Raw genomic sequence first — 27,326 nt, forward strand, 5'->3', positions numbered from 1 at the left:
GCTGAGCTCCAGTGAGCCCCTGCATGGGTCCTGGACCTAAAACACCACCACGGGATCGCTTTGCTCCGGGGAGCCTGTTCCCTCCAGGGGATGATATCAGAGTTTTGAGATGCAACAAGAAGTAATAGTGCAGCAGAATGTAATACTGAAACTACCTATAGCTGAGCCAAGGGATTGAAAAGAACCAACCGAGTGAAGAAAATGAAGATGAGAACTGAGGCAGTCAGCCAAGAAACACCAAGTTATTCTATAACCAGGTGTATTGTCTTAAAGAAGCTCATAAGGCTTCTTGTGAGTGACTCATAAGTCACTTAGAACTTTATGGGCTCCAGAGAGGACCACCAAAGACTCCTCAGTGAAGACCCTATATGGATTGTATTATATGCTAATAAGTGTTGGGAAATGTCATGAATATATAACAGGTACCGGGCGGGGCTGGGCGGTGGGTGACAAGCGGTGCGGGAGGGCAGCGAGTACCGCGCGGGGCCGGTGAGCGGGAGGGCAGCTCGCACGGGAGGGCGGCCGGCACGGAGCGGTGTGTGGGGGGTTAGAGGGTGGCCGGCGGGGAGCGGTGTGGGGGGGGTTAGAGGGCGGCCGGCACGGAGCGGTGTGGGGGGGGTTAGAGGGTGGCCGGCGGGGAGCGGTGTGGGGGGGGTTAGAGGGCGGCCGGCACGGAGCGGTGTGGGGGGGGTTAGAGGGCGGCCGGCACGGAGCGGTGTGGGGGTTAGAAGGCGGCCGGCACGGAGCGCTGTGGGGGCACGGAGCGGTGTGGGGGCGCGGAGCGAGGCCGGTGCTGCCCCATCCCAGAGATAGCAGCGGTTTCCGCACCCCTTTTTATAACGTGAGACGCGAGCGGATTGGCTGAGCCGGGCCGGCCGCGGCCCCGCCCCCGGTGCCTGTGCCGCCGCCATGTTGTGCGCCGGGGCGGGGGCGGCTCAGGGGCCGCCGTGAGGCGGGAGGGGGGAGAGCAGGGGCGGCGGGCGGTGCTGGTGCTGGGCAGGGGCGCTGTGCTGGGCAGAAGAGAAGGCGCGGGCTGCCGGGCTCGCTTCTCCGGAGGGAATGACGGATGCCGCGATCCCCAGTGGCGGCGAGATGGAGCGGGAGCAGCATCAGCGGACGGAGAAGACCAGCGCGGGCGTCCTCGGAGTGGGGAGTAACAGAGCAGGAGCCGCTGAGGACACCACACAAAATGGCGGACGCTCTGAGAGCAGTATCGCTGGGGAGGCGCTGCTGGTGGCTTCTGCTGCTGCAGAGGACAAGGTCCCCACAAACCTCAGCATCACTGGCAGCAGCCAGCGCAGGAGCAGCATCTCGACGGCACATGAACAGCAGCAGCCGCCCAGCGGTGTGCTCGGGGGGCCGCCCCCTCTCCCTAAGCCCCCAGAAGACCACCAGCCTGTTAGGAGGAACTTTCAGATCCCCAGGAAGAGAGAAAAGAAAGGTTGTTCCTTCCCTCCCCTTCCCTTCTCTCCCTCGCTCCCCTCCATCCGATCCATCAGGCAGGCTCCCAGGCACCTCACACGGCTGCATGCAAACCCTGCGGGTGTGGAGGAGGCTCTGCTGGCTCGCACTCGCGAGGCTGCTGCAGAGACGATTTTAATGTCAGGCTTTTACATTCTTTCCCTACCCCTCCCTCTTTTCTTTCTGCCTTTCATTTTGTCACAAGAAGGAGGAAAAAAATCAAACCCAAAACTCGGCTTGAATTTCAGACCGTTGCTTTAAAAGGAGGAGAAGCTCGATGCAATCAGGGTGGGCTTTGAGTTGATCACGACTCCGCTTCTGGAGGTGCAGTTGCATGCGGAGAAGATGGTTCTCTGGGACACGGACGTCGGAGAAGATGGTTCCCTTTTCTCTTCCTTCTGACCTCCTCCCTGCAGGAGAGGAGTGTAATCCTGTGTAGGATAGAGTAACAAACAATGAGCAGAATTGTCCTTCATTGATGATACACAGAAGACTGTTCTTATCTGGTGAAAGTTCTTTGCAGGGGAGAAGGGAACATCCCACGTGCTTGTGCTTCGCCTTGGAAGCATTCTGTTTCCAAGTGTCCAGGGTTTTTTTTTTGTTTGTTTGTTTCTGAGTAACTCTTCCTCTAAAAGCCAGTGGTGTATCTTGCTTTTCACAAGACTTCACTGGCTTCTGCTTAACTTTAATTTTGGTAAGTGAAGTTGAAGACACATCTGATTTCCTCACAAAAACTGATCTAATTTCTTTCCCTTTTGCAATGTGGGGTCAGTAACTTAGTCCATATCACAAAACTACTTGTTCGCATAGGCTTCTAGTTCTTCAGAGAAGAATCTAACATCTTAACTTCTTGAAATGCTTTCTTCTGTAAGGAAGAGATGAAGGTAGGTTTATTTCATTATCCAGTCTTTCCTTCCATTATGTTCCCATTTTCTTTCGTTTCTTTCCCATTGCAACCCCGCTTGGGGTGGTACAAGGCTGGCAGAGATTCACTGTAGAAAGGACTGGGTTGATTGGAGGAAAAAGGTCCTTTATAATTCATCTGACAGAAAAATATCTGAATATAACATGGTGCCTCGTGCACTTCTGTGTGTCACACCCAAGTGTGGTTACGTGTGAATACCTTTAAATATATCTCAAAAATGTTAACTACTTAACCACTGACATTGGAAGTTCCAGTATGTAGGAAAACCTGCAAAATACCTTTTCAGTCATCTAATTCATTATTCGCTTATGCAGAGCCATCTCCATACTGAAGGTATGTACTTCAGTCCTTGCACTTATGTGGCTTCTAGTGTAGAAGAGGAAGACGTTCTCTGCCTTCAAAAACTGACTTGCTAATGTCAAGGTCATTTGAACCATTCTTAAGGCCTTACTCTTTGGTGCAGTTATCTTTTTTTTCCCTTTCATCCTCCAGAAAGGTTCTTGGGCATTGTAATCGTTCTGATGACTTAAGGTTTTGGAAGTTCTCACAGCAGACCTTTCTCCATTCAGTCCATGGTGCTTGTGGGCTTAGGGCTGCTGAGTGTTGGTCTCTCAGCGTGTGATCAGTAAGGTGCTGTGACAGCACCGTTGGTAGGCAGCACTAGCAGAAGTGGACAGCCAGCGTGGTCTTTGAGGACAACCAGATTGCTATTGGGATTTGTGCTGCCATTTGAGAAATGGTGCAATTCAATCAGTTCTGGAACTGAACTAGAAGCTCAGCAGTGCGTTGATTATCTGTCACTGTAGGATATATGCTTTGTGCCAGTGTTAAAATATGTCTTCTTACATTGCAAAATAATCAGAAAATCATCAGTCCGTCTCAAAAGGGCTCTCTTGGCTGGATTCTGAAGTCCAGCATGAAACAATAGCTTCCTCCATACTTCTTTGCTCTGGAATTGTACTTATTTTGCTTTTTAAACTGCCACTTCTTTCTTGGACATACCATCCTGAGAGATACCTTGATTTTGAAAGCTTAGTTGTAATGTACAAAGTATGCGCAGGATGACTTCGTCATAGGTGTCTGGGGTTTTTTTGGTTTTGTTTTGTTTCTTTTTTTTTCCTTATTTTTCTTACTTTTTTAAAAACCAAAATGTGTTTCAGGGACAATTTTTGATTGTGAAGCAAATAAAAATTGAATCTGTAATGCAAAAAACCATAATTTTGAGATTCAGTTGCTTATTTAGGCTTTCTGAAGTGTCTCTCCTCTGGAGACTTAAGTAGGGACTGAAAGTCAATAGAAAGCCTTGCAATGTGGAGAAATGAATCTGGAGGAAACACAGTATTTAAAAAAACCAACTGTGGTTACTTGTCACTGAGAATATTTTTCTGATTTCCTCATTCTGTTTCCCAGTGTAGGAATTCAGGAAACAAAACTGAAAGGTTGGCTGTGAGATGACTTTTTAAAGATGTGCCTTCATTTGTTTTTCTCCTTAGAACTGTCTTGAAGGTTTGTTTTCTTGGCACATGTGCCTCTCTTGAGTAGGTTATTTCTTTTGTTCATCTTCCTGCTTAGCCTGTTGTCCTGGCATCTTCAGAGGTTTTCAAGTCTGCTTGAAACTTCAGAGATTCTTAATAGGACTAGGAAAGCAAATTTTAAGGATAAAGCACAAGAAGAGCACTTTTAAGTGGCTGAACTCTGAGTTACAGTAACAGAAATCCTGCTGATGAGGCAGTCAGTGACTTAAAGGGGGTTGCTTGTTGATTAAAGCTGGATATTTGTTTACAAAGTCTGCCAGGATAACTGGCTGTTTCTCAGGCTGAGTGGGGAGAAAACAGATCTTGCTTTTATCCCTGAAACTCTCAGCAATACTTGCTTGGAGATCCAGGTTGTCCCTTTTCTACTTAATCATTTTGTCTTGTCTTTTCTAATTTTCCATATCTTTGGTAGACAACATGTATCTGCTGTTTGCTGCATGGGGACTTCAGTCAGTCCATGAACTTGATAACTATTTAGGTCTTTTGAGAGCAAAAGACATTTTGGGCTGAAAAAGTCATGAAGTTTGTGGTTCATTTACACCACATAATTTTGATCTTAGTCTTAAAAAATGAGCAAAAAAAAGAAGACTTAAAATGGTGCTTCTCAGTGGAGTTTGTGCAGCAGGACCATTTGTATGTGAAGAATTCTAGCATTCTGCCAACTTAGCTAATAAGAACATCAGTAATTATCTTCACTTAAAAGTTGGTTCAGGATTTCTTAAGGAGGATGTCTCTGTCTTGTTCTGACTTAAAAGAAAACAACAAACTCATTAGCTCCAATCTCAGTTTTCTGAAGTTGAAGCATCAGACAGCTGTGAAGGAGAATCATAGCATGACATGCATCCAAACATCAGGTCCAGTGCCTGTCCCTGACTGGTTGGTACTCATTAACTCAGCTTCCACCAAAAAATACTTAACACAAGTTCCAATGCCCTGGGTAGGAGCTGAACAAACACAGTATTTACTTATTTTTACTTATGGAAAGCAAGCCAGCAAACCCCACAATAATTGACTTGTGTTATAAGGATGCTGCAGGTTAGTCCTTACTTTATTGCTGTTTAATTAACACAGGTCAGTAAAGGTGCAGCACATCCCCCTCGGGTTTGTACAGCAAGCCTGCAAGATGCATATGTACACACTGCTGGTCTTTGAGGTAGGACTGGAAATAAGCTCAGTGATTTCATCATTTGCCTGGTAGCAACAGGCTTTGGCGATGCTGAGAAGGTCTAGTTTAGTACTTCTCCTTTTTTACTTTTATTTTTGTTTTGCTTCTGAACTCCTTCCTTTAAGTGAGGTACAGGCTGTGCTGTGGTGACATGAAGGTTTTAGAACATCGCTGCCCTTGAACACCACTGCTTAGGTGACAAACTAAAGAGCAGTGCCTTCCTACACCTCAGTGTTCCACGTTTTTATTAAGAACCTGACGTCTGCAGTGCCTCACACTCTGGAAGAAGAAAACTGCAACAGTCTTTAAAAAACCTCTTTAATTTTCTGTATTCCATAATTTAAGGAATAGGTGGAGCCCTTCCATAAATCTGTTGAGAGCTAATTGGGTAGTAGTTTGTGTAGGTTCTTCCTAGCAGGAGAATGAGGACTTGCTGCTTTTGGGCAAGTCTGAGCTCACTTATCAGAGCTTTCCACAAAGCAGGAAATGTTTAAACACAAATGGGAACACAGTTGACAATTCTTCCACATATGACAGGATCTTAATTGGTGTAATACTGTGGCTCTTCCTAGATTTGGATCTGGGAAGAAGGTAAGAGGTGTAGGCTTTGCAGTTGCTCTTTCTTGCTGATCCTGTAGGGTTTTCTATTGCTGGGGCTCCACGTGGAGGGCAGAGGCTGGTTTTCACTGAGCAAGTAACTCGGGGAAGGACCGGGAAGGGAAATGCTGTTAAGAAAACAGGAAATTTGGACAAGCAATTGGCAGAGATAACCTTCTGCCTTAAATGGTCCTTTTGAGGAGCTGGCAGCATGTGAAACTCAGATCTTTTTGACAGGGAGTTACTAAACCCTGGTGGTGTAGTGCCCAAGAGCTGTTTGGGGATGGGTGGAACAGGAGGTGCTTTTCCAGTACGTGTATACACATAGTAGGCTTGTTTTCTGTTTTATTAGTAAGTATTTCTCTCTTCAGTGCAAGTGCATTCAGCCTTAGTAATGCTAAGTTGAAAATTCCATTCACTCTCAGTTATATTTGCCCCCATACTGCTGTCAGCCTTTCAAGAATGAAGGTGTTGTTATTAAAAGGGATATTATAAAAGCATAATTTCCTAATCTCAGAACTTAGGCTCTTAAAAAATCACTCACTGTGCTGGTGTTGTTGGAATCATTGCTTGACTTTAGTTTGCCCATGTGGTATTACATCCTAAAGTGTGTGTATAAATGCAACTTTACTAGATAACACAAAACAGTTTTCATTAGGAACATTTGTTTTATATAGAGGCTCTTGCAGTAAATATTTTCTGCAAATGAGGAAAACATAGCTATCTAAACTGCCCTGTTATTTAATGAAATTGGAGAATATACTCTGAACATGTAACTAAATTTAATTTGCTGTTAGAGTAATGGTAGATGGTCTTTTGTGAGATTGGTGCTATTGTAGTTCTTCCTAATGGAGCTATAGTAAAAATTCTGCACTTCTGGTGTGTGGTTTGCAGGTTACCCTGAGTAGAAAAAACACTTTTTTTGTGTTGTACTGGTTCAGTTCCCCCAGAGTTGTTATTTTCCCAGCCACTGCTCTTAAAATCTGCTCACGTTCTCTGCTGGCCCACTCTGGGATTGTTCTTCTGATCAGTTTGTCACTTTGATACCCAAATAGAGATAAAGGAGCTTGGGGACATGAAGGATTCCCTGAGGGAATTCTGGCAAAGGTTTGCCCAGAAGGAGAATTTCTACAGCAGCAGATAAAGGAAGGGCTTTCCTTTTGAAGCCATTATCATAAGGAATGAGATCATAAAGCATGAACACAGGCAGTGGGATTTTTAAATAATGGGAACTTACTTGTCTTCTTAAAGCAGTATTGAATTTATTCATATGTAGCTTCAGTTGCCACAAGCAAGCAAACACAAAACCCTATAATGTTTCTGAAGCGAGGCCAAGCTATGAAGCTCTCAGTTGAGGTTTTTATTAGAACAATTTGTTCCTGCTTCTTAATTAAAAGAGCTAATTAGTTTAATTACAGTTCTGAAAGTTTAATTACAGTGTTTTGCAATACGTATTAGATGTTTTTCAAAGGGTAAATTCAGACTTGAGGTGCTTCCCTTATAAAGTTCTGACAACTAGCAGCTGCTCCAGAGTAATGTTAAAAAAGCATGAAGAAATGGGATTTTTTTTTTAAGATGCTATAATTCTAGGCAACTTAAAGATAAATTTTTCTAAAGTCCATCTTTTCCAATTGAATCACGAACCATTTGTCTTCATGCATAAACTGTCAATGAACTGGAGAATTTTGGATTTTTTTTCCCACAGATACATTGGTGCTTATTATTTTATTTCTTCTCTTTTATAGCACTCTTTCAGCCAGTAGCTCAAGGTTCTCGAGAATTTGAGGATATTTTGAAGATTCTGCATTCATCTTACTTGGATGCAAGTTCAGTGTCCAATTTCCATTACGAGAGAGCCAGCTTAGTTCATAGTGAACTGTTGGAAAAAGAAGTGAGTATACTTGTGGCTTCTCCTTAAGGTACCAGTCAAATGACAATAATTTTTCTGAATCTAGAGGCAAAGACCTGGAGATTATTTTCTACTTGTGTACTTAATACTTAATTACAATTAATTATGAACTCACATCCCCACAGATGTAAGCAGCTAATTTTCAGTCGAGTTTATTACTGCAGAGATGTAAACTCTCGCCTGCCAGATACTCAAAAAAGACTAAAAGAAAAATTGTATTTGGCACCACTTCTCTCTATGTATTTTTAATTTTCAAAAGTTTTCTTAAACTTTTATGTCTTTTTAATAACCTAGAAAGATGTCTTCTTTGCAAGGCCTGATGTTTCCAGTAAAACTTCAGATTAAAATATATGCCTGATACACTAAATTTCCATAGTCTCTGTAGTTTTGTTGTTTTCCAAGAAGTACTTTAACAAGTTGACTACTTGAAGTAGTAAGTGGAGCATCTTGGGTGAAGCACTTCTGTATCTTACCTGGTGTCTCTTAAATCCAGCCTTGGCTTGTTTTTGTCACTCTGAAATCAGTTTTCATTCCCAGTGCCAAAAAGCTTCACAGATGAAATAACTGAATATATAATTTATTTGCTGTAATTACTATCTTGGAGCTTTAAAGTAAACTGAAGTATTTTTTGCTACTATAACATTAAATATTCATGGTTACAGCTAAAGAGTATTGCAGCTGGTAAAAACCACCTCAGTAGCAGGGAGGTGCATCTGCAGAAGTACATGCAGTGTCAGAGATAATCTGTCTCCTAAAAAAAGAAGAAGTTGTATTTCCTGCAGTTTCAAAATATGATATGGAAGGCATTGAGCTGGATGGTTCTAGCTAGTTCTGCTAACAAAGATAAAACAAAAATGTCACTGCACAGGTTTATTTGAAGAGTGTCTTTTTCTTAAAAAAACAAATACTTGGGCAGATAAAGCCAATTATATTTCCCACAGATACAGCGATTTTGGAATTTAATTTTAGCATACTAGAGTGTCATTTGGATCATCTTACGATGATTTTTTGTACCCTTGGATCTGCTAACATAGATAGGGTCTTAAAACACTGAGGTTTGAGTGTGAAGGAGTGATCTGTCTTCCCGTGTTAAGAACTTTCTGTAATACCAGTTCACAGAAAAACGCAGGGAGCTGAAGTGTGATGGTCGCCTGGAAAAGGAGCTCTCTGAGAGCTACGCCTTCCTCATGGTGGAGCGGTGTGAGGTAAGGATGAAATGCTTTCTCCTTTAGCAGTGAAGAGGTTTGGGGCTTTTTTAGTAGCTTTCATTTTTTAATTCCAGCACTGGAAGATGTAGAGAAATGGGGAAGGGATATAATACTTGAGGTAGCTGTAAAGTGTCTTCTCTGGTTTAGGCTCTGTTTTATAAATAAAAGGATAGATTTTCTGGATGGCACGTGGATGTTTATTAGTTCTGTGTTTGGGGGTTTTTTTAAAGAAGGAGGAATATTTTGTGTTTTTATTGCAGTTGGGTTTTGGTGATTGCTTGGGGTTTTTTTCACCAACAAGGTAATCTGTAATATTAGAAAATGGATGTTGTCTTCTGTGTCTCCTCTTTGATCATGTACTTTTAATCAAAGTGATCGAAAGGGCATTTCTCTGCTTTTTCTGCTGTTATAGAGCCAGGGTTTCTTAAGCATTCACTCATTTGGCAGGTTTACTTCTGTTTTAAATATTAAAATTTTCTGTATTACAAGCAAGTAACTTTCATAAACAGTGTTTAAGGTATAGGGAGACTGTTGTTTTTTAAGATACAGGTGAGGCTGTGTAAGTGCTTCATGCTCAGTGTTTGACTTGCACAGTTTAACAGTTTTATAAAGCAATTCAGACTAGTCTTGCCTCTGTAAGGGTTGGAGTTATTTTTTAATATCAATCTAAATTCTGTAATTGTCATTTCTCACTGTTTGTTCTGTTCATATCCTGGCTTTCCTGATAGAGTTGCTTAAAAAAATGTCTGTTCTCTTTAGATCCAAAGCATATGTGAAAAGGGGCTACAGGTTGGCAACTCCACAATATCAATCCTCGGCAGCCCTTCCATGGGTAATTATCTTCTGCTTACAAGTGCTGATGTTGCTCAGTATCAGTTGGCAGATAATGTGAGACAGTTGTGTAAACTTTCAGTCCTTTTTGTGTCACTTACTGCAGGAATATCCCAGCCAGGTATTTTTAGCAAAGTAGACAGACATCAGAACATTATTTCATAACTCTGTTTTTGACTAGTTCGCTTAAATTCCCTTCCCAAAGGGAAGAACTAATTCTCATTTTGGCTTAAGTCAAGCCAATATACCACATCTTTCCAGTAAAACTGGGAGGCCAGAGAGCTAATGCAGTGTGTGTGGCTGTGTGCCTCTGTGTTTGTACATACACACCTGTGCATTCAGAAATACCCTGTGCACACAGTGGCTCAGTATTGATATAGATAGAACTGAAATTCTCGATTCCACAAATCCAACTGGAGCATAGATAGATTGGAGACTTTGAAGAGTCGTGAGGTGTTAAGAGTTTTAAAAGAGCAAGGCAGTAAGGTCCTTTCACAAAGCTTTTCACACAGAAAATTAGGAAATAATTGTCATCCTCTGTAAGAGTAGCGTGATACAGAGACAACATGAATATTGAAGGCAGAACAGAGGTGAGGTGGAGGAGAACAAAGGGGTAGGAGCGTATAATTTTTTGCTGGTGTAGCTGGTAAAGGTTCTGGTGCCAATTTACCAAAGCTGTTAAATACAGACTTGGAATGAGAGGAACCAAAGCAAAGAGTTCCTGAGTTCAGTTGTAGTTCTTTGATCTGAGGTAGTCAGCCAGACCAACAAAGGACAGTGTTTGAAGCCTTAAAATCTATGTAATAGTTAAGTGTTGAAAAGCAAAAAATTATTTTACTTTTGCACTTGTCAGTTTTGTCTTTATTATTTGATGTACCTTGATTTTTAATCCCATGTAATGGTTTTTAAACCTCTAATATGTTTTAACATTCAGCATAATGTATTCTGTTGGGTCTTTTTTATACCTCTCTCAGGTGTATATATCTCCAAGTATGCTGATTTATTGCAGCGTAATCCTCTAGAAAAAGGAGCAGCTGGAGATGTGATTGTTTTTAAAATAATAAAGGTAATTTTATCTTGCTCTTCTTGAAGGATTGTATTGCTTACTGATAACACACAGGTGGTTTTAACCCTAATTTTAATTTGCAAAATTATCTGCTTATAGAGAAACTAGAATCCTACCAGGCTTAAAATCCAGTGTTGACATTGGGTTTACATAATGCATAATAAATTTTTTGTAGAAGGAAAAAATGTATTTTCTTTGTAAGTATGAAAATAATATACTTCTATAATTTACTTTTTTAATGGCCTATTTTATTTTCCCTGCTCTTACTTCCTTTGATACTTCAAGCAATTTGCCAATTTTCAGGAAAAAGCTTCTGCTTACAGTTCTTTCTGCTTTATTACAGGGAAAAATGAAAAGCATCTATGACCACATTGATATGAAAGCAGTGGAATCAACTGTAAAGAGTGTGTTAGATCCAACCCCAAATCACGAGTGTCACATTTCAAAGAATGCACATAAAATAACCTCCTTGCTGTCTTATCGAGCCTATGAACGAACTCAGGTAAAGTTGAGCATGTGGTAGCTGCTTATATAGAAACTTCACAGAGAGAACTTCTGAAATGATCAAATCCCTGCAAATACAACACTGAGCATGTCCTGTAGAGCTGCAGTGGGTGTGTGGAGAGGCCCACGGGTGCCTGTATTAGAAAATCCAGAACAAGATGTCAACCTCTCCTGTTTCCCTTGTGTGTACCTGAACCTGATGGAGAAGATCTCCTCCAGATTAGAGTGTAGGTGGAATGGGAAATAGCTAGGGAATGTACCTGGGAACTGGAATGTGTAGGCTGGGGAAGAGAGGAGGTAGTATGTGGAGTTTGAAGTGTAAAAGTATAATTGGCTTGTGGTCATTAAGTGAGTCTCATAAAAGGGAAAATGTTGGCTAGGAAAGAATAGTATTTTTTTTTCTTTCTATTTTTTCTTTCTTTTGTTTCCCTTATCAGATTCTCATGTTTGGAGATGATGAGGGAGGAGAGAATGGAATCAGTTTCCAAGCATTTCTGTTCCTCCAGGTGTTCAATTCTATTACTGCAGTAATCTGGTGCAGTCAGATTATTCCACCGTCTGTACAGTCAGGATCCTTTCTTGAAAGCATTCTCTTCAGTATTAACTTCTTTTGTCTTCTGTAAATGAGAGCTGGGCTAAAAAATGAATACATTTTTTCATTTCTCATTACAAACTTGCCTTAATTAACATTTAACATTAGAATTTTGTAACTGAACTAAGGATAGACTCCAAAACTCCCTGCAAGGCTCACTTTCCTCAGTGAAATATTTTTTTGTTTTTGTTAGTTGTCCCTTACCTCATCAAGAATATACTTTCAAATAAATGGTGCAAAATTAGTTTTTCATTCTTGATTAGCTCCTGAAGTAGTGTTCATCTGTCAGTGGTTGATAAAGGAGGGAGAAGGTAAAAAAACTACCTTAATCAATTGTATTATTAAGTACAAAAAAGAACAGCATTTAGAAACTTCTTTATTTTAGATACCAGCTTTTAAAGAAATTGACTGTTGGTCCAGCCTTCTAATTTAACATTGTGCTTGCTTTTTTTTCCCTAGTACTATTTTTATGAATATGACTTTGGTGAGATAAGGCGAAGACCAAGACATGTTTGTCCTCATGCTGTTGTTTCATTTACTTATAAAGGTGACATGGTGCAAGGACCAAAATTCTCGTCCTCATCCAGGTAAGCCAGGAAATGAGTTTTGGAGCTGCATGCAACATGAAGAATTCATAGCTTTTGGCAGTAGCTTAGAATTGATTTCAATGAATAGTGCTGAAATGAATGGACATGCCACAGGGGCTTAGCATAATAAATACTTCTAATGCTAAGCAAGAAGTGGCAGAATTGGTTTTATGCAGCAGACTGTCCTGTGGGAAGCACTTCCACTGGTTTTTTTCCACCTACTTGGCTTCTGCCAAGGTGGAATGCATGTACAGTGGGGGGGTTTTACCTAACTGAGGAAATTCATGGACATCAAAGTGTTCACAATGTTATCTTGCTTGGTATTCTAAAATAATATTCTGTATATTTTGTCGCTGAACTCTTCACTGGTATCTTACTGCTGGTGGAGAGAATATCTAAGTGGGCAGTTGATCACAGGTAGCATGTGATACCTGTGCTGATAGGAAGGCATGCAGATGTGGGAGCTCGACTTTGGGGTGCTGAAACCCATTATCAAGATACCTAAAATAGCACAGGATGCTGCAGTGTTGATTGCTTGAGGTTACAGAGTCAGTTACCAGTGGTGCTGTTTTGTTAGACTGATAAAGTATCCTTATTGTAAAATGCAGTGGCCAGAATTTTCTGTTACAACCCAATCCTTCTCTCTGTCTTTTGCTTAGACCAAACACCTTCAACACAGATAGAAGAACAGGTAAGAATGAACTGCATTTTTTTGTTTTTATGATACAGACATGGAAAGTTTTGGATGTTTTTCCCCGTGTGATTTTATGTTCAACCAACTTAGTTATGCTGACTGTGTACCTGAGTGTTATCCTGTACCATGCTGATTGCAGGCATCTCTTCCTGATACTGGATGGTGGAACAGACACCTTAATATGTATCTTCTTTTACCAGAACAAACCAGAAGTGAACAAAATCAAAATCTTTTTTCCCTCCTTTTCTACTTATAGTGTAGTAAGAACTGTTCTTCAGTTCCTGAATTTCCTGTTCAGTGGCATTTCAAATAATACAATCCTCTGTCCTGCTTTTTTTTGAACCTCATTCAAGCCAAACTAATATGTATGAAAGTGGTTGACAGTTAAGGTAAGGAAAGAGGATATCATTTCTCAGATGTTGGGATCAATGGGATATAGACAGGTGTAGGTAATATCCATCCTCTGGATGAACTGCTTAAGCAGTTCAAAATATGATAGGCTTGAAATCACCCTGTTACCTTTTAACATTGTTGTCTGGTCTGGTATTAGTATAAAATTTTCCCTAAACTAGTTTTGGAAATTCAGCAGCCTCTTTGCTGCCATTTTCTTTCAGTCCCACTTAGCAAGTGGTTTTGTTGCAAAGCAGTTTAAATTTAGTAGTAGAATGGCTAAGGCTTAAGTAAGAGGGTAGGCCTAGAAAGCAACACTTTACAGTAGTGAGTTAAGCAGCAGCCTTGTTCGTGGGAATAGAATGTACTGAAGAAGTAGAAACAATAATCAAAAGATTTAGTCAAGCATGTACGTAACGATTTGTACCTTAGATGTGGTAAGGGTCTGTTAAACAGTTTCTAGGGGGGTAAGACAACTTAAGCAGATTTATGATTAGAGTAGATGATTGTTAATTGTTATAAACTACTGCACCTGGTTTGCTATAGAAACTGTAATTGTTTTAGCCGTGAGAATACATGTAAACTTGTTTGTGTATAAAAGCTGAACTGAGAACGAGGGTCGTTGGAACCCTGTCTTGGGGCGTTAGCCCGCAGGTTCCCGGGGCCCCGAATAAAGCACCCATAAACCGGCACTTTGTTGGTTTGTGTCTTTGTTTACGGGCAACAGTTTCACTTAGTCTTTCTTTTTCCATCTTAATTTAGAGAAATCTGCTGTTACAGTATGGAGAGGACAGCTTTGGAATAAGGGCAAACTTGTGTGCCATGTTTCCTTAAAATCAGCAACATGTTCCTTCCCTCCATGCAAGCTGTGAGTATTGCCATTTAAACATTAAGTCTAAAATACTGTTGTGTTAAAACTCCTTCTACTGGATTTGGGATATATTCAGATGAAAATCTAAAATACTAAGTGCTTTATATATGTCAGACTAGGCTGGAGTCATACATGTCCAGAGCTTCCTGGAGTTCAGGCACACAACTGTTAACATCTCTTTGCTGTTCGGTGTTTTGTTGTTTGTGATTTTTTCTTTTTCCATTGAAGTGACACACACTCCTTTGCAGGAGTAAACACCATTGGCATGAGATAGTCCAAAGAAATTATTTTTAAGAGCATGTGTTTAATAGTTTCAGGTCACTGAGGGTAGAACTATGGCAGGTAAAAAAAGAGGCCGTTATTTTTTTTTTTCCCTCCCCCCACCCTTTTTCTCCAGCCCCGAGAAGCTTGAGGTTGAAAAGGTTGTCAGCATTGATGAGCTGAAGAAAAAAATTTCACCATCTTTGTTCTTTAAAGAAACTTACCAAGTAGGAAAAGAAGGTAAATAGTTCTACCTTCATTTTTTTAAATTCAGAATTTTCAATTTTTCTAAACTACAGTTTTGTTTCTTTTTTTCCTGCCCTCTCTTTTTCCCCTTGTGTTGTGTCAGTGTTGAAGGACGGCCTGTACTGTAGCCTGTATGAAGTTGTGGAGAAGTCCCGTTCTGGGAGTCACTTGGAGGGTTTACTTCAAAAACTAGAGAAAGAGAAACTTGTGAGTGCGACAGATTTGACTATTCCTGTTTTTAAAAATCATTTTACTAACTAGTAATTTGAGGTGCACTAAAAGATCCATGATCTCACTGGAATTGCTTAGCTGGCATATCCTAAAATATTGTAGAAGGGCTTTTCTCTGCTCATGACAGAATTTATCTGTCATGATAAATGACAGCAGACATTGTAGCGAGCAGACATCTCTGATGGAAGCAGTTTACTCTTTTTTGCCTGAAAACAGGTTCTTGTGAAACCACTTCTGGACAGAGGATTTCTTTTTCTCCTTTCTCCTTGGCAAATGATGTCCCCTTATGGTAAGCATACTCTTTGTTTTCTGGGTTTGAGTTGGTTTTGTTGTTTTGGTTTTTTTAGGGGGAGTGGGTTTATGAGTACTAGTCTGTCTTTTGGTGCATAGTGGTGCTCTCCTTTGTAACTGTTTTTGGTTTGTTGTGTTCTAGACCACCCAGCTGGATGGTCCCGTGTGTTTCATGCATTATTTCTGTTTCCAGAGCCTAGAGGTGTAATTAGCTCAGGTAAGTTTGTTCACTGTTGAGAGTGTTCTGTACAGGCTTATTTAAACATAGATTATATTCTTTTGAAGACCTTGTAGTGTTACAGGCAGTCACTGTAAACTAGGAGTAAGTTTGTATTGATTATGGTCATAGTGATGGTGTTCAAAAATATTTATTTCTTCACAAAAGGAAATATCACCTATTTTAGGTTCATTTGTTCATATTTGACAAAGTAAAAGTTGTTCAAATTTCTTATTTGTGTATTCTCTTATAACTGAGCATCAGTATTCCAAGAGATCTATGCATTGGGAATAACTAACATAATGAGGGATTTCTTAAACCATCAAAACATTAAGGAGAGAACATCTGAAAGTCTTTAATGTACCTGTAATTTTTTTTTTTTTGCATTGGGATATACATCAAAAACTAAGTCAATGAGCAAAGAACATAGTGATTCAACATAGTAAGATGACTGAAAGAATGTGCTATTAGTAGAACTTTAATGCTTTGGGATGAGACTTCAAAGTTCCTCATTTACAGTAGAAATTTGCACTAAGCAGTACTAGCAGCAGCATGCAGTGCTTTCAGGCCTGCTGTGAGTTACAAGTGATATTGTCAAAACATCATTCTTTTCAGGCATTTAACTTTTACAAGGAAGTTCTTGTCTCAAGTCTTGGCAGCTTCCCAGAGTCTTAGCTATGTATTTCTTATTTAAAAAAAAAAAACAACTTTACATTTTTCTTATTTAAGTAACAATTGTGAAAATTCCAGCAGTTACAGATTGGGTAAGGAGAGAGAAGCTGACAGTTAAAGTGTGTGCATGCCAGGTACTTAAAAATACTCTGTTCTTGGTGCAGTGACATCTCAAAGACTTGTGAGCTCCAGTTTCTGTCAAACACAAGGTTAATCACTGGTTTGAGTCTTCAGGGTGTTTAAATGATTGAATGGAGAAAAGTTTCAGTTCGTCATTGGAAGAGGGGAAGAGTGTGAATAAATAAATTAAAAAAAGGGTACAACTTACAGCTTCCTTGAGGATGTGGTAAAAGGATCTAACTTCTTCTCAGGACGGGGAAATCCTGTTCAGTAGAGCAGTTTAAATTAGAAGTGATGACTGTATGTATCTAGGACACAGGTTACCACCAAATTCTGAAAATAAGCGGTTCATCATGACTGTGAGTGTGAGTAGGTTGACTTCTAAGTAGACTTTAAAGCTGGTTATGGCACAAAAAGACCCAAACTTCTCTGGCTTCTGAATCATTTCTCCACAGTCATTCCAAACTCATTCCAAACTGTGTTTCACCCAATATGTATTAATAGAGAATATTGCTACCTAGTCATCAGTTATTGATAGCTTCATGATTTGATTTTAATTTTCTCCTACAGCAGCACAAAGAAGTGTTCCATTTGGAAATTCAGCTCCCATGGTTTCACGTGATAAAAAGGAAATCATTCCAGAATTCACAAGGTTTATTTCATCTCTACATTTTGCTTTAATCCAGGCTCGTAAAGAGGCTAGTGCGCCCTTCGATCTTGTTGTTATTGTTGAAAAGTATATAAATGAGTATTTGAAAAAGCTCTTTCGTGGCTCTCTAAAGGGTAGAGAATTTAGATTACGTGAGTATTCGACGCGGTTGGATGACAAAAGATATGTTTATCCTGCTCCAAGATATAAAGCTTATATTGATAAATACTTGCAAAACTATATCTTTCGTTTTGGGACGTATCAGCTGCCTCTTTCTAGAGCTAAAGAACTGATTGAGAGGAATTTGAGACCTCAGCAGTTCAGTCCCATCTCAGACTATGAAGCCACAGAAGACTACTCGGATTTTGCCAAGGCAAAATGCAGGAAAAGAATCCATGCAAAATATGAAGCCACTGCTGCGAAGCAAAAGCTGCTTCCTTCTGGAGATTATGATACTGAAAGACTCAAAGAACTTATTAACTTAATCCAGTGTAGGAAAAAAACTGCAGGTGGAGATTCTGATTCTGAAGACCCCAGAATTAGAAGTGGTCTGAAAAGAAAGCTGGAAAAAGAGTCTGAAAGTTTGCACAAATACTTAAAAAGGAGTGAATCTTCAGAGAATATTTGTCAGTATGACGGTAAGAAAGTCTTTGTTTAGAGTTCTTCTTTAAACATTGTAATTCAAAGCATATTTAATCTTCATAGATTGAATATTTTTTGCATACTGTAGATATTTAATGCATGGTGGTTCATTTGAACATTGGCCTGAGATCTACCAATAGAGAGGAAGTTTATTTTTATGTAGTTTGCCTCTTTCTAGGAGACAGCAGGAATTGTCATGCTTTTGTTCTGCCTCTTTGGGAAGAAGGCAGACTTCCCAAGAGTTTGCTTAGCTGTGGAACTGTCCCAAGACTTTCTAATACAGAGTGCTCAGCAGATTTGATATCATAATGTCTTTTGCAGAGTTTGACTTCAGGCTTTGCTGTAATTCCTTATGGCTCCAATACCCTATATAATACCTCAGAAGTTTGGATTGAAGGGAAGAAGCACAGTTAAGTTTTGAAATAGCCAGTAATGTGTGCAGTGGGACAAAGGAAACAATAGTATTAAGATTGAACTATGCTATACATTATCTACAGTCTAAACCTCAGATAATTATCACAGTTATTGTCTGACATAAGATCTGCCAGAAAAAAAAACCCCTTTGATTTCTGTTTCCCTGACCCTTTTCTGAAGGCAATGATAGAAGCCTCCTGCAGAAGGGGGAAAACTGAGGAGAACTGAGGAGGAGCGTTGCACAAAGAAGAGTTTTACATCAAGCACCAGTCACTCTCATGTGTACATGACTCACTTTGGAAGATGAAGTGACTGATTTTAGAAATAAATTGCCCTCTTGAGAGGGACAAAAGATATGGGCATGTAGGGATGGAGGAGACAAAGGGTAGGCTTTATGCTTGGGGTTCTTGCTTGGAATTCTGTGAACCTTAAGGATATTTTGACATTGATTATTCGTGTAAAATATGTGATTGCATTTCTGCCTGGTCATCAGAACAGCGTCTGTTCATAAGTAAATTTTGACTTACCTCCCTCAAAGGTACCAAGCCAGCAACATCTGTCTGTGGCTTGAATTCCATGGTTTTATATAACCCTGGAAGTCCATTTGTTTGTCTTGCAAAAAATCTTACCTAAATTTTGTGAGCTTCAGTATCTCAGCATGATTAGATTTTTATTAGTCAAACAGCACTTTACAATTCCATGTTTCCATATATGACAAGTGAATTAGAGATTATTCAGATATTTAAGTAGTTGCTTAGGCTGTTTTGTCCTGAGAAGAATAAATAGCTATGGTATTTACTCATCCAAGGGGATGAGTGCAAGAATAATAAACCTGTTCTAAAGTTTTTTTCAGTATAAAGAGACACGGTACGTTTTAGATCTATCCTTAATGTAATATAACTTAAGCATTAATTTACTCATCAGCTTCTGGAGCAACAGGGGTAGGATGGGGACAAGTAAATATTGTGCTCAAATGAATCTTTTTCTTTCAACAAGTGATGTGAATGTTATAAGGTTTCCATAAAATACCTAGATCACAGTATGTGACTTCTACTAAAACATAACATAGTGTGGTATTGAGTGACCTAGAAAAAGGTAATTATTTAACTGGGAAAGTACAAGCTTTAGAAACTGCCCTTTTGTCAACATGTACCTGTTTAAAAGATTTTGTTAAAATAATGTATTTGTACAGTATAAATTGATGCTAAAGAGTGAGACTGGGGGTATGTGGCAGATGTTTTGGAGGGGTGTTTGGTTTTGGTTTTATTTTAAGACTTGGTAATGGATTACTTTTCCCTCCTTACCCTATTCCAAGGGGGCAGAACCTCGGATTCACTACACTCTGTTTTCTCAACTAATTCTGGTCTGGGTGGACACGATGCTGACTTCAGGCAGCAAGATGGATCCGATTCTGCTGCTGCTGACGCACATGGCCTCATTAAAATGCTTTTGGAAACACTAGCTCCTGGAGGACGCTTGGATTCCTCATTGGCACAGTCTATAAATCAAGATTTAGCATTAAGCACTGATGAAATGGAAGAGGATATGAGACAAAATTATGAATATGAATCCATTCCAGCTCAGGATCATGAGCTTCCTAATACTGCTCAGGCTGACAGTGTTAACTTCAAGGACCCTGAAAGCCTAGTGATTCTGGAACCTGATGTGCCATGTCTGCCCTACCCTGTCAGTGCTGATCTACGGCTTCCAGATAATGAAGTAGACTTTGAAGACACACTACAGTTACAAGTAAGTGAAACTGCCAAGGTGCTGATAACAAATGTACTATTTTCATAAATAGTATGAGACTGAATGAAAAAAGCATTATATTTTTTTACACAGGTAAACATAGATAAGTACTGACTTCTCTGTGAAGAAGCTTTCCTGTTTGGTAGGAACATATATGGAAATTTTCTTCACTCTTAAGTGTGTGTTCTGGTTCCTTATATCTGCTCTTTCTGCAATAAAATGGGAGCAGAGTTGAAGAATTTTGAGCACTTACCTGCATGCCCAGCTCCCTTTGTGTGCCTTCTTGGTGCAGTGGTGTACACGAGTTCCAGGCAGACTTCTGACAGCACACAACTGGCAGAACACCCTTTGCAGAAGGCCCTTTTGCTCAGGGATCACAGGGCCCCAGCTGCTTGCTCCAGCACATTACCCTACAGGAGTGTTCTGTGACCTCTGGTACTGGTACTTACACACATGGCTCTAAGTTTCTAAGTCATAGAGCAGGAAAGAGTTTCTCCTACCTGTAATCTCTGTGCTGTTTTGCTTCTAACCACCTGGAATGTGAGATGAAATAGGATTGTCTAAGGGCGCAGTACAAGTTGCAGGCAGTGCCTCAGCAATGCCAACATCTTGTGGCTTTAGTCAGGTATCAGACAACAGCCTGAAAAGGGCTGGGGAGCAACCAGTTTTCCCCTTCTTTCCTCTTTGCCCCACCCAGCTTCTGTACTGTAAGGCACGTGCTCAGGACTGCCTTAGTTACTTCATGGTAGACCAGAAAAGTACCTCATGTAAACATTTCTGAGTTTGACTTTACTGATGGCAGAAGTGCCAATGTGCTGGTGAACTCAGGTGCATTCTTACTGCCAGCTGTTCAGAATCTAAAAAGCTTAATGGCTGGCAAAACCAAAAGAAATGGTTTTGAGCTGAGCATTTTGATTGTTTTTTAGGAAGCAAGCATTGGAAGCCTAAGTACCTTTGAAGACTGCAGTCCTAGTGCACCTATAGAACATGTGCATGGCAGTCAACATCCCAGCTCAGATAATACAGAAGTTGGAATGCACTGGAAACTTATTCCAATTACAGGTAAGATGGGTTTAACTCCTCTATTCCTACAAATAGTGAATGAAAACATATTCTAAAGGTTTGTATCCTTCATGGATCCCACTTTTGGGTCACATTGGTACACAAACACTGCCTGTGCAGTTGTTTCTGGTATTTGATTAATACAGAAATCTGCTGGAGGAAAACAAATACTGGTGGAGAATATTGGTTTGCCTACATAATGACATAATTTAGAAGTGCAAATGCTTTAAAAACAAGCAAAACTGTAGTTTTGAATGTGGATGGTGAAGAAACTGAGTGCTGCAGAAAGGATCTGAGGTTTGTGTTGTGAGAGGCTTTCAGCACTCCTTGCAGCATCAGTGAAGCTGTGTCAATAAGCACCATCAGGCTATCCTCCCTTTTTAAGCTAAAAAACCCTCATCTTCACAATTGTGAGATCAGACTTGCAGCTTGCAGTCCAACTCCACAAGGTCACATGTGGCTAAAATAAGCTTCTTGAAAGCGAGGATTATAACCTAGTAGCAAATGAAAATATTTGAATAATTTGTCACCCTGCATGATTTCTAATTTGATTTTTAATTTGTAATTGAGGCAGTTCCTGTTATGCTTAATCATGTTATCGCTAGGAAAATTCCTTGTATTCTGCTTTTTCAGCAAACTTTGACTGTACTGTTCCACTGTCTCAGGAGCTGTTAAATGTCCTGTGCTTCTATACCTCAGCAGACTGTAACACTTGAGTCTTTGGATTTAAGTTAGTTGGTGTGGGAGACACAACAGTAATGCTGTTTTCAAGCTGTTTGGGAGGTTTTAGTGTATCAGTTGTATGTGAGTTTCAAACATGAGGTGATGATGATGATGAACTCTTCCTATCTAGGTCTGAAATCACCAGAAGAGCCACTGGTGTATTTGCCACCAACGGATGCCCTTCCTAATGACCCCCGGGTAATAAATAGACAGAGAAGTTCTGATGACCAGTTTCCATACTCTCCATTTTCAGACACACAAAAGGGGACAGCAGAAGATGGACATAATACAGGACAAGTGGAGAAACCTGAAGATGAGTATGGGCTAGCGGACCACCCTTTTTCAGCTAAGCATTCCATTAGTGCAGTAATAGAAACGACCCTGTTAGAAGAATATAATCTCTTTGCACGAAAGATTCAAGAAATTTTGCAGCAGAAGAACATTGCTTATGTTAGTGGGATGCCCACACCGGTCTTCTCTGCCCGAGAGAGGATAATGAAACTTTCTGAATACATATGTTTAAAGGCATCAGAGGTGTCTGTCCAAGAATATATAGAGACACTGAATGAAAAGTTGCACAGTGTCATTTTGGCTTCTTCCTGCTATAAGCACCCTCAACCCATTTATTCTAGTCCTGAACCATCCGAAGTTGGGAGCAACACTGCAGCAAACCCTGTGCCTGACACACTGTCTGTGTGCAGGGACTCTGACACAGCACTGTTACCAGAGCCACTGGGCAATAACCTGCTGGAAGATCTGCACTCCAGTGAGCAGCCTTCATCAAGCTTGCCCCTAGTGAAGGAGAAAATGGATCATGTGAACACTAAACCAGAGGATCAGACCTCTTCTAGTGGGGATCTGATGGAGCCACCAGAGAAGACACAGAAGTCCCCCGAGAACCTAAACATTTCAACTCAACCAGCTTTTTCTAATATTATAAGCCAGATAAAACCTGAAGTATTTACCAGCTTGGTCAAAATTATGAAAGATGTACGGAAAAATACTGTCAAATTTTATATTCATGAAGAGGAAGAAAGCGTTCTTTGCAGAGAAATCAAGGTAAATCTGTTTCAGTTCAATCTCTATAGTGTCAGAATAGAGAGCCTTTCAAATTCAGATGTATGAAATTGGACTTACAAACATAAAGTAGTCTGACATTATTTCAGAAAAGGTTGAATTGTGAAAGTGAATTGTGAAAGTAGGCTGTCCTGTCCCATTTCTTGTTTGACCTCTTGAGGTAGTCTTGCTTATATTTAGCTTTTACATAAGTCTTTTTCTTGCAGTTGGAAAGCGGAACAGGCTGTAGGTTGGTTCTTTCTGAACATCCTGCCAGGGGGTGGCCTTACAGAGAAAAGATAATAAGGGAAAAAATGTGATAGCTTACCATTTTAGAAAGAATGTATGAAGAGTCACTGTGTGTGCCTTTGGGGTTTTTTCCCCTTCCCCTCTAGTTAATAGTACTGATAACTTTGGGAGATCACTGTTCTTCTGTAGTAAAATGGGTAAGTTGAAAGTGAAATAATAAAAACTTCTGGCTTTACATGAAAGCTCAGGCTGTTTGATAGACTGTCAGTTGGCCACGAGTGACTTGGTGAAACAGCCAATCTGTGTGTTGCTGCATCCTTCTGGTTAATGTATGGGAGAGACAAGGAAGCCACTCCCTCTGAGATGCATCTGAGTGGAAAACTTACTTGCCATGGTCATCATCTGAGGATTGTTTTGGCCAAACTATTCACGTTTTTCCCATCTTTTCTTTCTTGGTGGTAGGATTACCTTATAAAGTTGGGTAATACAGAGTGCCATCCAGAGCAGTTCCTTAAGAGAAGAGCTGATTTAGATAAACTGTTGATCATCATCCAAAATGAAGACATCGCCAACCTCATCCATAAGGTATGTCACACACAGGTAAATGTGTGCTATAAAAAGCTGTTGTTACTGGTGGGATGAGCTCACTTTGAGCCAGGCTGCTTTCTCTTGACAACACAGCATTTAAATAGTGCCCCGTGTTTAGTTGCTGTTTGAAGAAACAAAATGGTTGTGGTAAAAATGGTCTTGTTCATCATGTACTCACAGCTTCTTCCACCCCCCCACGTGCTAATGTGTATTTATTCTTAGTAGTTGTAAAGCTGTAGAGAGGCCTGAGTAGTTCTGCATCTAGTTCTGCATCTAGTTCTGTGATGCTCTAATGACAGGTGAAGGCAGCTCTCAGATGACCTTTATATATTCCTGACAGCTGGGGCTTATGAACCAGTGTTGGACAGAAAGTGAAATTATTCCAAATGCTCAGCTTCCATTTGTCTAATTCCTGTTATGTTCCTGAGAGAGCACCTCCCCAGGCAAGAGAAAAATCAGTAATTCCTTGAAAATGTGTTTTGAAATTTGGTGTTTGGCATTAGTAAATAGGAAAGTTCTGTAGTTGGTTTTTTTGTATGACCTTTAGTATACATCTCTGATTTTCTAATGTTTTTAAACAGATCCCATGCCTGGTAACTTTGAAGAGGCTCTCCTGTGTCAGCTTTGCAGGGGTTGATAGTTTGGATGATGTGAAAAATCACACTTACAATGAACTGTTTGTGTCTGGTGGTTTTGTTGTGTCAGATGAATCTGTCCTTAATCCAGAGTCCATCACTACAGGTGGGTGTGATGCTTCCTGAAGCTTTAAAGCAGACTAAAAGCCTGACATTTCAGACCCTGAGAGGTGCTGTACTCACTGCAGTGAAGGTTCTGTGATGTTTTTTGAGAACTTCAGCTAATTCAGTATCTTTCTCACCTCAGTGGCCTTACTGAAGGACATTTGAACAGGGAGATTTTGTCTTAAGTTTGTATTACATTGTGTAGTTATGTACATGGAACCTTTTATTCCTTACTACTCAATCCACAAATATGGTAGGAAAAAATATTGAAAACCTAAATTTTTTCACTTTTTCTTTATTTGAAATTGAATAGTTAATGGAGTTATCATTTTTGGTAACACTATGTATGACTGAGATCAGCTTTTAAATACCACTGTTGGGCACCTGACCTACAGAAAAGCAGCTCAGTTTTGTGATACTGTTGTTGGCCAGTCTGCTCAGAAGAAAACCTGAATAGTTGTGTGACTGTGCTGTGATGGAAACAGAAAGCAGCTTTATGTATATACTGAAGCAGTATTTTCAGTTTGCATACCACAAAATTTAACTTCTATTAAATATTTCCATAACAGATAAACTAAAGCAATTCTTAGAGTTTCTGGAGGCTCTCAATACCCCAGATGGGAAATGGCAGTGGAAAGTCCACTGCAAAATACAAAAAAAACTGAAAGAGTTGGCAAGGTAAGTAATGTTCTTCAGTGCCACCTGTTAAAATGCTTCAACTTTTTCATTATGCTCTCCAAATCCCACCTCAGTACAACTTACTCTCATGTCTGTCTTCTAATATTTAGACTGACCTTAAATCGAGTATTTCTGACATTGAGCTTTTCCCCCCATTGTAGGATGAATGCCAATGCTCTGAGTCTGCTCACACTTCTGAGCACCTATCAAAAGAAGCACTTGGTTGAGATTCTGTCTTACCATAACTGTGATTCTCAAACTCGAATTGCTCCAGACCTAGACTGTCTCATCAGGCTTCAGGCTCAAAACATACAACAGAGACATGTTGTCTTCTTAACAGGTAAAGCCCAAATTTGCGAATACCTCTTTCCCTTTTTTGATAATAGGTGCTAAACATTAATACAAAACCTTTTATGTGCTTAGAAAAGAACCTCAAAACATTCTCGAGTTATGTGGATAATGGCATAGTGGTTGCTGCTGTTGATGACTTTATGGAGAATTTTAAAAGCCTCGTTGGGTATCACAACTCGGTTACGGAGCAGAGCTGCCTTCCTGCCTCCGGAGCTCACCAAAGACAATCAGGTAATGTTAAACTCACTTAAACTTCCATTGCCAAACTAGATGTGTGGGGTGGGGGGTCCTTTAGACAGTGTGCCTTGACTCCTGTCAATGAACACTGCAGCTGGCAAGGAAAACCCCACTCTCCAGCTACTCTTTTTCTGTTTTAAATGATGGGGGAAAGGCAGTTGGGATGGAGCCCCAGAGGAGATCTAAAATACAGAAGGTACAGGCTAACATGGTACTCAACGCGCTAGACAGAGTAGTGTAACCATCTCTTCAGGAAAAGGATAAACTTTACTACCTACCTTTATCTACTTTTAGTAGATAAACTGTACTGAGATGTCAGTTTTTGTACTCTTTTAATTGAATACTTACCTGCTGTGTAACTTTAGATGCTGTTTTGACATTGCCCCCTTTGGAGCTGGGAGTTGGGATTTCCCAACACTAAATATGAACACAGTGTGCAGAATCGGAGTAACTGGACACTCCCCCAGAGGGTTAAGTGTGTGTGTTGAGTAAGTGAACACGAGTGGCAGAAGACCAAGACTTAAGTGCTATTGGACTTGCTGACCTGAAGCGTAACTCGCTGTGAGTAGTGTATGGCCTTTCTAACCCAAGTTTGTATTTCAATAGAATAGGACTTTCTCTCTTTTTTAATGTAGTTCTTGTAGAAAAGGATGAGAAGGATGAGGAGGACATGTCTCTGGATTCAGGGGATGAAATATCACAAATAGAAATCTGCAGTGATGCCTCTAAGTATGATACTCATGTGGAAGCTTTGCAGACAGAGGCCAAGGGCCCACATGGAGTAGATGCTAAAGAAAGCTGCTTATCAGTTACAGAGTTATCTCCTGAAGCACAAACTGGCCTGGTGGAAAAGACTTCTAAAAGTGACTTGGAAGAGAAACAGCCACTTACTCCAGGTTCTACAACATGCTCTGCTGAGGGAGAAAAACACAATTCAGTTGAACAAACTCCTTTCAGTAACTTCCCAGTTTATAGCAGACAATTAAACATGTCTCATCAATTCAGCCACTTAAATGTACTCACTCATCAGACTTTTCTGGGAACAACATATACAATTTCTTCTGCAAATCAAAACCAAGAAGGAAGCAATTATTTTCTCTCTGCTTACAGTCAGAGCATGGATACAGAAAAGCCCTCATCACCTGGTGGCTGGGACAGCAGCTGTGATTCTTCCAGGCCATATTCAGAACAGAAATAAACACTTAAGTCTCTTTTTCTAAGTTGCTGTGGACTTCTCAGTTTCTAAAATGTTGGATTAACAATTTCTATTTTATTCTGGAGCAGAATGTTTCTTGTTCTTGTTATCTCAAATGTTTTCTTGTTCTATTTAAATTCCTGATGGCTTGTCCCTCTTGGAACCATCTGAAAGTTTAAATAAATATATATTTTTTAACGTTTACTGTACTTGAATTATCTTGTTTGTTGGCACTTTTAAGTTTCTACATTTGTATTTGACCTGTTACCTGGGCTTCAGTTTGAGGTCTGTTTTCATGTAAAACTGAATGTTTGCCTAAAATATGTGAAAGAGCCAGTTTTTTCTTTTTTTAACTGTAAGAGTATCCAAGTCACTTTTCTTTACATAAATATTAATGTATTTATTTGACATTGACAAAACTTTTGTATAATGTTTTTACATAGCTCTAAGGCAATGTAGTTATTTTCATGACTATATACTGGATTTTGGCTAAATACCTCAATTAGAGTAACCAATGGTGCAGTTCCATTACAAAAATTGAATAAACTCTTGATGCACAAGGGACTTGCTAACACCTTGCATTGTCTGTGGTATTTTTGTTGTTTGCAAAGTATGGGAGA

General features: G+C 40.1%; 1 protein-coding gene across 16 annotated transcripts; it reads left to right on the plus strand.

The window, feature by feature from the left end:
* The first annotated feature begins 277 nt into the window (after positions 1-277).
* TASOR (transcription activation suppressor) lies at positions 278-27,270 on the plus strand. 16 transcript variants are annotated; one of them, XM_051811521.1, is made up of 24 exons: positions 278-422; positions 1,083-1,444; positions 7,429-7,574; positions 8,705-8,797; positions 9,560-9,632; positions 10,606-10,697; positions 11,041-11,199; positions 12,253-12,380; positions 13,040-13,071; positions 14,227-14,332; positions 14,733-14,836; positions 14,946-15,049; positions 15,290-15,362; positions 15,507-15,581; positions 16,944-17,660; positions 19,394-19,827; positions 20,754-20,889; positions 21,743-22,671; positions 23,380-23,502; positions 24,087-24,246; positions 24,815-24,923; positions 25,085-25,263; positions 25,347-25,505; positions 26,147-27,270. In XM_051811521.1, the coding sequence occupies exons 2-24, from the start codon at positions 1,093-1,095 to the stop codon at positions 26,707-26,709; spliced, it is 5,046 nt and encodes a 1,681-aa protein (XP_051667481.1). In that variant the 5' UTR covers positions 278-422; positions 1,083-1,092; the 3' UTR covers positions 26,710-27,270. The 16 variants fall into 16 exon arrangements, 15 of the variants coding, with proteins under 15 accessions (XP_051667481.1, XP_051667485.1, XP_051667482.1 ...); XM_051811522.1 differs by lacking the exon at positions 278-422 and adding an exon at positions 716-841; XR_007908332.1 differs by lacking the exon at positions 278-422 and adding an exon at positions 25,877-26,072 and having other exon boundaries at positions 930-1,444; positions 26,321-26,455.
* Positions 27,271-27,326: the final 56 nt, after the last annotated feature.

This window comes from Manacus candei, unplaced genomic scaffold, assembly GCF_025592945.1.
Source record: "Manacus candei isolate 608988 ecotype Guabito, Panama unplaced genomic scaffold, ASM2559294v1 h1tg000082l, whole genome shotgun sequence".
Lineage (NCBI taxonomy): Eukaryota > Metazoa > Chordata > Aves > Passeriformes > Pipridae > Manacus > Manacus candei.

Excerpts from the sequence above, each read along its gene's own strand:
- TASOR (XM_051811516.1), top strand. The coding sequence starts at position 1,060 with ATGACGGATGCCGCGATCCCCAGTGGCGGCGAGATGGAGCGGGAGCAG. Across the intron at positions 1,445-7,428 it reads GAAGAGAGAAAAGAAAGGTT|CACTCTTTCAGCCAGTAGCT; the intron begins GTTCCTTCCCTC and ends TCTCTTTTATAG. Across the intron at positions 10,698-11,040 it reads TTGTTTTTAAAATAATAAAG|GGAAAAATGAAAAGCATCTA; the intron begins GTAATTTTATCT and ends GCTTTATTACAG.